This window comes from Ricinus communis, chromosome 1 (assembly GCF_019578655.1).
Source record: "Ricinus communis isolate WT05 ecotype wild-type chromosome 1, ASM1957865v1, whole genome shotgun sequence".
Lineage (NCBI taxonomy): Eukaryota > Viridiplantae > Streptophyta > Magnoliopsida > Malpighiales > Euphorbiaceae > Ricinus > Ricinus communis.
The window spans coordinates 8,928,737-8,941,829 of NC_063256.1; the positions used below are offsets into that span (position 1 = coordinate 8,928,737).

Below are 13,093 nucleotides of genomic sequence, written 5' to 3' on the forward strand. Positions count from 1 at the left end.
CCAAGATTTTACAGGAAATCGTTGCTGCAGTTATCCTTTTATCTTGTTGATTTAATCAAATATTAGTTCTAGTTACAATCAGATCATCCACGTAGATAAGAACCATCACTTTTTATGTTTTTTCAAGTTGAATATATAGAGAAGAATCAGCAGAGTTTTTTAAGAATCAGCAAAGCTTTTTGAGGATCCAAGACTTATAAGAGTTGTGCTCAACTTAGCATGCCATGCTCGCGGACTTTGCTTTAATCCATAGATGAATTTATAAAGTTTGCAGGCCAAACTTGGATCACCACTTTGAGGATGGTTAAGAGGAAGCTTCATGAACACTTCTTCTTCAAGATCTCCATGCAAAAAGGCATTTTTGACATCCATTTGAGACAATAACCACCCATTATTAATAGAGACTGATAACAATACTCGAATAATGATCATTTTTGCAATTGGGGCAAAAGTCTCCTTGTAATCTTCTTTATACTTTTGAGTAAAACCTTAGGCAACTAGACGTGCCTTATGGTGATCAACAAATCCATCAGACTTAAACTTTATTTTGTACACCCATCTGCATCCAACTACTTGCTTTCCTTTAGGAAGAGATACAACACTCCATGTGTTATTTTCTGTAAGTGCCTTCAGCTTATCTTCAATTGCATTCTTCCAGACAGCTTGACAATGAGTCTTTTGATAAGTTTTTGAGAAATATTGTTATCACCATTGAAGTTAGCAGTAGAAACAACAACCACCTCTTTAGTGGTTCTTGAAATAACATCAATAGGGTTAACAAGATTCATTGTATCAGGAATAAGATTCACCGCTCTGATACCATGAAGAAATAATTATCTAAAATGAATGCACTAGAATAATACTAATATAATAAGAAACAAAAAAAATAAGAAAGGGATTATAATCCAAATTCATTTTAATAAAAAATAATTTGCAGAATACAATTATATATACCGGGTCTTCTTCCTATTCAATGGTCGAGAAGTTTCCTAACTAAAAATATCATTCTCGAATAATCTCGGTAGAATCTTTTGGAGGAAGGAGTAAACGACGAGAATCGAGGCACGTATAAATTCAGAGCTTGGACCATTGGGATCTCTATCAATCCTTATTCCTCTCGACACGAGAACTCCTTATGGTAAAAAGATTAGCATAAGGAATCATGAGAAGCCAGTTGACAAGCTTGGCCGGTGGCGTTGATGCTTTGCTTGATCCTCAAGCGGGATGAAACGTAAATCTACGCGCAATAAGGAGAAATCATGTTGTTTTCGATTAATCCGAGCGTAATACAAGCAGAAACGCGACTGTTTTCATATCTAGGACGCATACAAAGAAGTAATTTAGGTCGGAGTATTATTAGGTAGGCCCACATGAATTTCTCCTTATATTCGTTAACTGGCTCACATAATCTAGGACTACGGTTGACTAGTCAACTCCTCTCTAGTATTTGATTTGACTTTAGTTTATTTAGCTTTCTTTATTTATTAATTCGTACTTAGTTTCTAGTTTCTTTTTCTTATGGAATGAGGGATTTCGCACTATATTAACCGCATGCCACCGAATACTTGAAGCCAATGAGCATACTATTTAGCAATGGATCTATGCCTATGCTTGCCGCTTACGCGCCCTTTCAATCAACACTCGTGCTTATTGATAGGAAATCATCATCTTAGCAACCATACACCCTAATAACTAATGAGTTATGATACATATGGAATGCAAGAAGACACCCTCCAATCAAGATGATTTCAAAACCCAAGGATCTCCTCAAGTGAAATAAGGAAAAACTAGCTCCAACAATGAAACTAGCACTTGAATTCAATTCAAAACGCCATAAACCAAGTATGATTTGATAAGTTAAGAATCAAACACAAGATTTTAGTTAGAGAACGCCACAAATTAAAAAATAGTTTGTTAAGTTCAAAATTCATGCAAGAACTTAAGCAAAAACACTCACAAAGAGCAAATAAATATTATCATTCATCAATTTCATTTGTACAAACAAATTTGGCTTTGATATTTATAGCCAAAACAAGACAAAGAAACCTAAATGGATGTCTTTTGAGCTTTCTCACGTTTTCCCCTTTAATTCCCCTTAAAACGCATTCAAAGTGGTTGTTTTTACATTGATGGCACTTATTTTGTAACTCCCAAATGACAACTAATCATGTGCATCCATTTTGTAACTCCACACACGAGAAAAATTGCGCTACAATCAATCATATATATATATATATATATATATACACTTGCCATATATTACACCACTAAAACAAGAGTAAGAGATTTTTCTAATTTAGATTCTTCCAATAGTATCTAATCAGGGAGTTGGCTTGCAAGAATGAAACTTTTAAATTATTAAATTTATTTATATTATGTTCGAAATTATGTCAGGTCAAAATCTATAAAATTTATATAATTTTGAATAAAAAATAAATTTAAATTCTATATAATTAAATTTATATAAATAATTTATAATTAAATTAACAAAATACTTAGAACTTTCAGATAAAATTCACATTAATATTTTACAATATTAAAATATTTTATATATATATATTTTTATTTGAAATTCAAAGCGACGAATGTTTTTGTACAGATTTGGCGGGTTAGTTTTGACTATGGTTTTGTAGCCTAAAAAACCTAATGGGCTCTACATGAGCAAGAAAATTGCCAGGAAGTCCAGCTACACTTAGATCTGTTTAATACTAGCTGGACATCCGCGTGTTCCTTGGTTACTATATTCACCATTATTTCTATTTTCTTTTATTTATTATACAAAATTGCCTAAACTTCAATTTGATTTTATGAAAGTCTTTTAAACTATTTTTATCAAAGAAAGAGCTCAGAAAATTAATGTAGCGTGACACGTGTTAAAAAATTAATTTATAAACTGTATTAAATATATGATATGTTATTAAACAAAATTAAAAATAAACAAACTAAAAATAAGTGCATTAAGAATTCCTCTGCTCTCCACTTTTTCCTCTCTTGATCGAGACTATTGATGTAATGTCCTATTTCTACGGCAGTCCTAAGGGCTATTGACAGTACAAAAGAGAGAATTTTCTGATTAATATTTACAGTATTATTTCTAAATTACTAGTGTTCACCAATTCAAATTCAACCTTTGCAGTCCTATTATAGAAAAAAGAAGATAAAATATATATTTTAAATTTTTCTAATTTTATCTTATTAATTTTTATTTTATTTATATTATATTTTTTTATTTTTTTGTTATTTGAAAGATTAATTATTTCCTAATTAATCATAAGAGCTCAATCAAATAAATAAACTTTTTTATAAAAAATATATACAATTTTTAATAAAAATACTAGGACTTAATATAATACAATAAAGTTGTAAAATAGAAAATTTAAGAATGGATTTTGAGAAGACAAGAGAAAAAAAAAAAAAAAAAGAGAATAGAGAAACTACTTTTGCAATTGACCCAAAATGGGAAAAGGAGCATCCGAGCCGCGACATAAAGCTTACATTCTAACAGGCCTTGATTCTAGAGAGGCCTCTTCTTGGGCGAGACATGTACTTGTGGGCATATTCATCAAACTATAAGCAAGACTCTGAAACCCAATGAACAACTTTCCTTTTCAGAATCAGAAACTTCTCAGCAGTGTCCTGGAATTACACTTTCCACTGTTTGCATCTTATCTCGATCTAAAGACAACAAATTTAAAACAAAAAATAGAAAGAGAGTGGACTTGTTCACCAATTGTTCAACAACCACGTAGCATGTGCAAAACCCCTTCCTACAAAAAGATCATTAGAAAAAAGATATAGTTTCATGGTTCTTGTCTTGGTCCTGGGCTTGCCATCTGTTATAGCACAACTTCACAAGCTTTTTTTTTTTTCGTCTAGAAGCATCAACCACTATACACCAATAATAATGTAAGAGAAAACCCAATTATTGGCTACTTTAAGCCAAGTATAACATGTTATGTATATACACACATTAGAAATCCCAGCTGGTTCTTTAAGTTTACTGCCACCTTACCTAACGTCAATTTTATCTTCTTGCACACTGCTTTTTTCTAAATCCGTACCACGTGGTTGTCATCCTTTCATCAAGACACGCATAAATAATTGAATTGATCATCCCATCTTTTCCATACTTTTCACAAGCATTAGGATTCAAGCGCCCAGGCAGGCACACAGCACGAATAATTGGCCAGTTTTGGGTGGAAGTTTTAGGGTGCAATGTGGATGTGTACCAATACCATCCATTCCCCAATAATCTAAAATAATGGAACCCGTAAATTCCTTTTATATTTCTTTATTTGTTTCTGGTGGAGAATCGAGAATGAGTACCTAATAACAAAGTAACTTTTGACGGTATTTGGCCCCAAGGATTACACCAGTGAATATGAGAAGTTTCTCCATTTGTCATTTAATAGAGGCACTCCCATGACCTTCCTTTTCGTTGATATGGATATTTTTGTCGGATATTTGGTTAAGTTGGGGGAGAGGAAAATACTTATTTTGATGCCAATGTCAATTCTTTCAGGCGACCAATCAGGAAATCCTGACAAACGTTCTGAGAAAGTGAATGGGTTGGCTAGTTGGACCAATATATAATTATACCCACTAATCAGCAACATAATATGTGTATTTTAAAATTAACTTTTCTATTATACTCAGTGATGGAGGCTGTCTAATGTATAACCATTTTCCTGTAGAAGTATAAATTAATGCAGTTAACCCAATTTGATGATTAAATGATTAGTTTTGATAGGATATGGTGGGCAGGGCAGACAGAGGTCTGCTTTAACGATAGCCAGTGTTGGCTAATTATCGGACCTCTAATTAGGTCGTCTTCTCATCTCCTGCCATGGCAAACATAACTAGACCCATGCATGTCTTTTCATATAAGATGCTGTCTTCTAATCCTCTAGGGTCTCAGCATACGTCATAATATATATACGAGCAAATCAGATTTATCCTCCAATCAATGGACAGTTTGCCAGAATCAAACTCCGTCTTAAATTAACTAACTCATTATTTTTTTAATTTCACACCATGAATTCAGATTGTTAAGAGTCAAATTTCTAATATTGCTTTAAACTACCTATTCTTTTAGCTGCTTTTAATTATTGTACTTATAAAATGGTAGAATAAACTATATTTTTTCTAAATCTAAATCGAAAGTACTAAAATAAAATAAAAATTTAAAACTGAAAAAAGTAAAACAATGGCAAACAGACACTAAAAAACTTTCAGAATTGATATGATTTCGGAGATGATGATGATGAATTGCGTAATAATCTTTTTAGGGAGCTTGGATTGGCTGGAGACGGGCCTAGGTGGCATATAACAGTTGATCTAACCTTCATGTATTAATAATATTTAGGGTCACCACATTACATTTATTGGTCAAACAAAAACAAATTATTCAGCGCCTCAGTAACTAATGGCCTTGAAATTTTCGAATCTTGGAGCGGGTAATCCTCCAATTTCCACACAGAGGTTGACTTTCAGCTCAGTCTTTGTGTCTATAGTACTGAACTTTTCTTACCAAATAATGAAGTTGTTTAATTGATTTTGAAACACTGTATGATTAATAGTATCATATATTTTATTGAACAAAAAATAAATTTTTTAATTTATTATAAATCAACTCCTTACTAATTCATATATTGAATATATAAATTTCATTTTAATCAAATATAACTGTGTTGAATTTAATATTGACTTATGTTCTGAGTATACAAATTTTGTTTAATCAATTAAGAGATGGATAGGGTTTTAATCTAATAGTAGTTGAGTGTATATTTTAAAAATAATTTTGAAATTATTAGTTTACACCCTTGGAGCCTAATGAAAAAGAAAAGTTGAATCATTGTTGTATGGAATTAATCACTAAACTTTAGTCTGTGTCCAGATTCGAGAATTAAGATGATTTATTACTCATTATATATATAAAGAAATTTCTTTTCTTTTTTCTCTACCCAACGTACTAATACGCTGTTAATAAAAATTGCATGCATAATTACTTCAACGGCGCAATGCATCCACGACTAGTGAAATTGGGTTTTCTAATGGGCCCTGATTCCGATCTGGCGGTGCAGCTGGAACTTTAGCCGCGTGCTAGTTACCGCACACGTATAACAGCAAAAGTTGCAATTCTTTCCAAAAGAAAAGGGTACTTTTGTCAATTGACAAACAGCTCCTGACACACACATCACTTGCGACGTAATCAAAACCAAATCATCAAGTGCGAACACATATTAAAATATCGACGTCGGCACAATTAATCTTTCCGGAGATACCCCTAAAACTCTCCACATTACCATCTATATCCGCACGCATCGCCGCTAAGGTCAACGTAACAACTCGTCAATGTAAGGTAAAAGTAAGGGACATTCCAGTCATTGACACGAAGCAGCCTTCGCAATAGACGAAAGGTCGCGCGTTTGAACCTTAGAAGAAAACTGTCACGTGTCTGTCAAGCGAAGCGTAGTGCATTGCGTGCTAGATTCAGAGTCTTACAAAAATCACAAGGCGTAGGAACGGATACGTGCCCAACTGCTAAAACAAACACTACCTGTAGCCACCGGTCACCGGTCTGACTCTTATAAATATAAGTAGAAGCCCGGCTGCTCAAAGATTTGATCGCTTCAAAGCAGCGTGAAAGAAACGAAGAAAGAAAGTGCGAGAAAGTTTATATAGAAAGAAAGAGAAAGAAAGCATCTGGTGGGTTTGTGATTTGAGTTTGAAGATTGAATCTTTGTGAGAGAGAAAGAAATTTAAGTCTCTGTGGTATTAGTAAATGAAAAATGGTGGCTGAAGCAGAGGTTGTGTGTCAACAGAGTGTTCTTGCTTTGGATGTTCAATATTTTGCGAAAGGAAGCAGTGCTGTTCATGAGATTGATGATGTTGTTAGTATTTCTCCTAGAAGGTTAAGTCAAGTTCTTGTTTCTGATTCTGTGCCTTCTGATTTACCTTCGTCTCAAGCTGTTGTAAGTTCTTTTTTTTTTCTTTGGTTGATTCTCTAGATATTTTTATTATGTTTTATGATTTTTGTTTTAAAAGAATTTAAGATTTGTGATATGGGTTTTGGGTTTATTCAGTTAAAAAATTGTTTGTATCTGTTGAATTATTTTAGATTGGTGTTTCTATTCATAGGCAACCTGAATTTCTATTATAGGATATAACTAAACTGATTTTTCTTTGCCCAATTTTTGTTCTTTTTGAATCATATGGTGGTTTGATTGACCATTAAAAATCCTGAAAGCATATTATCATAAACACCTGAATTTATAAACTGGCTATGGGAAGAAAGAGATTATCCTGGGATAACATTTATAGATGGTGATCTATTTCTTCTTTGTGCTGTAGCCTTCGGAAGATCTGTAAGCCTTTTGTCTGCTCTTGGTTACTTAAATCTACTTCATTTGTTGGAACTGTTTTTCAACATAGCTGGCTGAAATTGATAAACTTGTAATAAATATATGATCGCTGATTTCAGACCATCTGAACCTATGAACTGTGCCGAGATTAGAGAACTATTGTCATCATGATGTAGAGAGTGTCGTTATGATCACAGAGGTCAGATGTAATTCATGGTTGAAATGTTTTTGTGAAAGAGCAGCACTCTTTGCTTACCTCTTAGGTCATCCCTGATTGTTCATTTTTCAGTTGATGCCATCAATTTCTACGTTATGAAAATAAGTTGCAAACTAAAATCCATCTCTGCCCTTTTGTAGGATGTCAAATCTGCTGAAATAATTTCAGATGTGTCTCTTGAGCCTGCAACCTTGCAATTTGTTCCGTGCATTCGTTCTGGCAGCTTTGCTGACATTGGACCCCGAAGATATATGGAAGATGAGCACATACGGATAGATGATTTGTCTACACACATGGGCTCCCTTTTCAAGTTTCCAAAGCCAAGTGCTTTTTATGGGGTAAATTTGTCTAACAGACCTATCATTATAGCAACCATTGAGTTCTATAATTCTTTTTTTTTTTTTTTTTTTTTTTTTTTTTTGCCGTTGATGAGATTTTGGATATACTTGCAGGTTTTTGATGGTCATGGAGGTCCTGAAGCGGCGGCTTATATTAGGAAAAATGCAATGAGACTCTTCTTTGAAGATGTCAATTTCCCGCAAACGCATGAAGTTGATAATATCTTCCTGGGAGAGGTTGAGGACTCCCTTCGGAAAGCATTTCTTTTGGCTGACCTAGCTTTGGCTGATGACTGCAGTGTGAGCAGTTGTTCTGGGACAACTGCACTTACAGCCTTTATATTTGGACGGTAAGTGTCTGCTTTTTCAATTATACAATCTTTAGGTAAAACCTTTTATCTTTCTTTATGGTTATGATGTTGTAAAGTGGAGCCAATCATGCACTATTTGCTCAACTCTGTTCGGGAAAATTCTTTTATCAAATCTTGTCTTCATATGATTGTCAATCCTACACCTTTCTGTAAAAATTGTTGCTGGAGAAGGTGTCTAATGATCTTGCTCAATATTTTTTTTATCATGATTCGATCCAGCAAATTTCTGTGTCTACTCATGTCTGCTATGCACAATTCCACCACAATGTGTTACTTTTAACAGCCAATATAGTGGCTTGCTGCTGCCGTTGCTTTTAGAATGTCTTTGAATGCCTTCTGCAAATGTTATTAAAAACTTCATAAGAGCCTCGTTTATGTACCTTCATTTGGTGTTTTTAATGCTATTGTTTTAACTTGATTTATTTCCTTAGCATCCTTACCCTGTTCTCTTACTTTAGGCTGTTAATGGTGGCCAATGCTGGTGATTGCCGAGCAGTTCTCTGCCGTAAAGGAGAGGCAATAGATATGTCTCAAGACCATAGGCCTGTTTATCCAGCAGAACAAAGGCGTGTTGAACAATTGGGAGGATATGTTGATGATGGATATCTCAATGGAGTTTTATCAGTTTCCAGAGCTCTTGGGGACTGGGACATGAAAAATCCTCGTGGTGCTCCTTCACCGCTCATTGCGGAGCCAGAGTTTCGGCAGGTGGTTTTAACCGAGGATGATGAGTTTCTCATAATTGGTTGTGATGGTATTTGGGATGTCATGTCAAGTCAGCATGCTGTCAGCCTTGTCCGTCGTGGACTGCGCCGACATGATGATCCAGATCAATGTGCTAGGGACCTTGTCATGGAGGCCTTGCGCCGCAACACATTTGACAATCTCACTGTAATTATTGTCTGCTTCTCCTCCCTCGATCATCGGGAACCATCACCACCTAGGCAACGGAGGCAAAGGTGTTGTAGCCTCTCTGCAGAGGCCTTGTGTAGCTTGAGGAACTTGTTGGATAGCAGTGCAAACCGCTGAATGTATATAAGTATAATCTTAAATAAATTCTGTTTCTGACATGGGAATAAACTGTTTCTGGCTGCTTCAGTTTTATGCTAGAAAAAGCAGCTAGCATTTTTGTAGGTGCTGATTTTTCAAACAGCACAGGGAGAGTTGGATGCATGTACATAACTGGAGGGTGTATGGTGGTGTTGGTGCTGAGATTCATATGTATTATTATGATCCGATCATCTGGGAATCGGGGATTTGTTTATTCTAATAGTGCAATATGGTTGCCCATTTTATATCTTCCATTTTCAATTCTGTTCTGTTAATGTAAACACAATTCAAATAAAAGATCTGAATCTTTTCTCCCATATTTGGCAGGCTAAGCAGCTAGTTATGTCTATTTCATGTTCTTTTCTTTATTTATTCCTCATTTCTTGAGAGAAACTATTGTTCTTCCTCTTAAAGATTATGGTGTTGGTATTTTGAAAACTTTAGTAGCATATTATCACGGAACAATTCTTAGATGGGACTATAGATCAGCTGGGCAGCATTCTTATCATTAGATGCTGACAAAATTCTTACCAAATCGGATAAGCCTGGAATATCAAATAGATTAGTTGGGATTTGGTATAAGCTTGGGATATGAAATAGGATGTGCCAAGGGGTGAAGGACAAGGAAGAATATTCCTAATCCACTTGACAGATTGATGTTCAGGTAGCCCATAATAGATACTTGGTCGGTTGACAGCAGAAGTATGGATTGAAATGAAGAGAAACCTATATTCGGTGTTTCAACTGCATAGAGAGAATGAAATCTGTTGTGCCAATGGTGACCATGATGATATTGACGTCAACAGCCTTCTAGTGCATGTTTAAGTTAGGGGTTGGGGCTAATCAAATCATTGGGAAATTCATTCATGTAATAATGCCGTCAATAAATTTAAGAAATGGGTACATATATATCCCAAAGTAACGGTGTCCAGTACAAATTTATAATAAAATCAACGAGAAAAGTTTCTCGACTTCTCTGTGCTAACAGCAATTGCAATTGAAAGAAAACTATATTTCATTTTCTTATATTTCCACATCAAAATAATTGTTTACAATTGTTAAATCTCAAAAGTATAGGGACCCAGTTGAGCTGTAGGGTCATCTGCTTAAGAGCTTTTCGCAAATGTTGCAAATCTTTCCAGACCACTTTTAAGCAAGCGCTCAAGGAAAGGTTGCAGTGCCTGAGAGAAAATATAATGGCAAATATGAAATGGTTCATCACTTCAATTCAGGTAAAATAATGTATTCTGATGCAATGCAGTATTTGTCCTCTTTCCTTTTGATCAACATGCACATTTATCAATTTTTTCTTCTTTGTGTCAGGCAAGCAAAAAACAGGGGATCCTATTTTAAAGTAATGAAAAAATATTAAGATAAGAATGCTTACTGATGCAACTGGAACTAAAAGTTGAGGAACTTCATACGAAACAGTTAGCTGAAAAGAAGAAATGACACAACTGTGAGGGCTAAGTTAATGCTTTAACCAGTGAAAGCAAAAAGGAGATTTTGGAGGGCAAAAAGAAGGAAGACGAAATATGCACTTCAAGTGGAAGCAACAAATCATTTTGTTTCCTCTTTATAATTCAGTTATTCCTCTCACAGGCTTTAGAACATGTGGGAGATGAATTCAACCTCACTTTGCCTATTAAATAAATTCGTTTAGTAAACTTAAGGCGCATTTTTGTTAGTCCATGAAGGATAGACGAAGTGGTCAAACTATACCCAAAACTGTCGGCAAGAAACTGTAATGACGAAAGTCAATAAGGGGATAATCCTGAACTACAAGTAATAATAGAACATCAAAAGAAACGTTGTATATAGAAGAAGTCTTACTTCTACTGTACACGATTGAGGACCTCTAGGAAAGAATCGAACAGCACCTCTGCCATGTAAGAAACAGCCAATTAGATAATCTGCTATCAGTTTAAAACAAATGAAATGGCATATCGTATTTTACAAATTGTTGTAGATTTCAGCTAAAGGACGATCAGATGCAAATCTATAACCGAAACTAGTCAAGACAAGCAACAATGAATATTGATGGACAAATATCAACCGTGCTTTATCCTACTACCTGTTAGGAAGACCTTCTAGGGATCTCCAGTGAATTTTCTGATTTGGGATTGGCTGCAAGAAGATAATCATGAAATTAAGCGAATGCTTGAAACTGCAGCAGAACAAGAGAGGTAGCTAGTACCTGCATATTTCTAGCAAGCCAAGAGAATTCAATATCACGACCAAATGCTTGATACTTGAGCGACCAACGTGACAAGTCAGGCTTGTCTTCCAGTATCTATTAAGACAGAATCAGAACATCCACTAATGACCAATAAAAAGTATGCCCCTTTTAGCTAACACGAAAAATATGCAATTCAAATTCAACCTTTACAGAAGAAATAAAAGGCATCCAACGAGGAATCGATTCACGGTCTGAGTAACACTTATAAGCAACAGAAACAGGCACATCAATTTCCATTTTAACCCTGCATTTTCAATCAAATTGAACACTAACCTTCATTAACTAAAAAGAAAAAAATTTAGAAATGAAAGTAGAATATATCAAAAACAAAAAATTGGGAATAAAAAATGGAAGTCAAAGGAGATGATCTTCATTACGTGCAGTCCTGCCATTCCATGACAGGAGGAGAAAAGGGCTTGAACCCAGTAAGCATGGAGGTTTTCTTAGACGATCCATACTGGATTCTGAACCAGACAGGTCTTGTACTAGTATATAATTTAGATGTGGGTATGGGTATGGGTATGGAAAAGAAAAGGTTTTTAATAGTGTTTTTAGTGGACAATTGGGCAGGAGAGAGTGAAGCTGTTGAGGTAGAAATAGAGGCAATAGAATTTGCTGTCGCAGACATGGTCAACTAAAAATGTAGTACTTACAATTATCAGAGCAGCAGAGAAAGAGAGAGAGATAGAAGGCGACTGGGTATCATATTTTCTCTTTTTTCAATTTTTTTCCCTGCTCTGCTTATTTTGTCGTACTCTTTACTGTCTTACCTGGCTGTTACTGTGTGGTTGGACGGACCAATTATTTGCTGGTTTAATTGTGGGCCAGGTCTCAGCTATTATCATCCAATCATTCGGCGGATTGACAGTGGTTGTGCTCGATTTTGGACCAAACGAGAACATGGGTCTTCTTCTCTTTGAGCCTTCTTGTCTTAATTTATATTGGGCTGATGAGCTTTTCTTTTTGAAATATAACTAAAAAATATATTTTTTAGTTTTTATTAAAAATACAGTAATTTTTTTTCCCATTTTTACTGTATAGAAACATAAAAAATATGTTTTTTTAACTTTTTCTTAGAAATACAGTATTGGTTGTTTTTTGATAAAATAACCAAAGAAAATCCATGAAACAACAAAAAGTGCACTATATTTTTCTAAAAAAATTTATAATAATAATAATAATGATATTTTTTATTAATTTTAAATTTTTTTTTATTTTTTTTATTTTTTTATTAAATTGGGCTAATGAGTTAGAGAAGGGGTATTATGAGAAAGAAATTGAATTGCGATTGTTAAGTCATTAAATTGAGTCTTAATTTGTGTTACTGTTGTGTTATGTACTGGTACTTTATTGATTCATGTTCCCGTCTTAAAACAACATATGGAAAGAAAAATAATGATATTTTGCCAAAAATGGCATTTTTTATGGGCTAAAATTAAGTAAATAAATAAATACTATTTACTGGTATAGCATCTTTATACTCCCCAAGGATTGTATAGGAATTTCTTGTGGTA

General features: G+C 34.4%; 2 protein-coding genes across 4 annotated transcripts; one reads left to right on the plus strand and one right to left on the minus strand.

Annotated features, from left to right (window-relative positions):
• The first annotated feature begins 6,462 nt into the window (after positions 1 to 6,462).
• LOC8265910 (probable protein phosphatase 2C 49) lies at positions 6,463 to 9,657 on the plus strand. 2 transcript variants are annotated; one of them, XM_048374930.1, is made up of 4 exons: positions 6,463 to 6,974; positions 7,722 to 7,919; positions 8,034 to 8,269; positions 8,749 to 9,657. In XM_048374930.1, the coding sequence occupies exons 1-4, from the start codon at positions 6,792 to 6,794 to the stop codon at positions 9,317 to 9,319; spliced, it is 1,188 nt and encodes a 395-aa protein (XP_048230887.1). In that variant the 5' UTR covers positions 6,463 to 6,791; the 3' UTR covers positions 9,320 to 9,657. The 2 variants fall into 2 exon arrangements, with proteins under 2 accessions (XP_048230887.1, XP_048230890.1); XM_048374933.1 differs by having other exon boundaries at positions 6,463 to 6,913.
• A 546-nt stretch (positions 9,658 to 10,203) lies between these two features.
• LOC8265909 lies at positions 10,204 to 12,337 on the minus strand. 2 transcript variants are annotated; one of them, XM_015716848.3, is made up of 7 exons: positions 11,957 to 12,331; positions 11,724 to 11,823; positions 11,538 to 11,633; positions 11,415 to 11,467; positions 11,174 to 11,222; positions 10,728 to 10,775; positions 10,204 to 10,521 (listed from the first exon to the last, which is right to left on the minus strand). In XM_015716848.3, the coding sequence occupies exons 1-7, from the start codon at positions 12,205 to 12,207 to the stop codon at positions 10,447 to 10,449; spliced, it is 672 nt and encodes a 223-aa protein (XP_015572334.1). In that variant the 5' UTR covers positions 12,208 to 12,331; the 3' UTR covers positions 10,204 to 10,446. The 2 variants fall into 2 exon arrangements, with proteins under 2 accessions (XP_015572334.1, XP_048230899.1); XM_048374942.1 differs by lacking the exon at positions 10,728 to 10,775 and having other exon boundaries at positions 11,957 to 12,337.
• Positions 12,338 to 13,093: the final 756 nt, after the last annotated feature.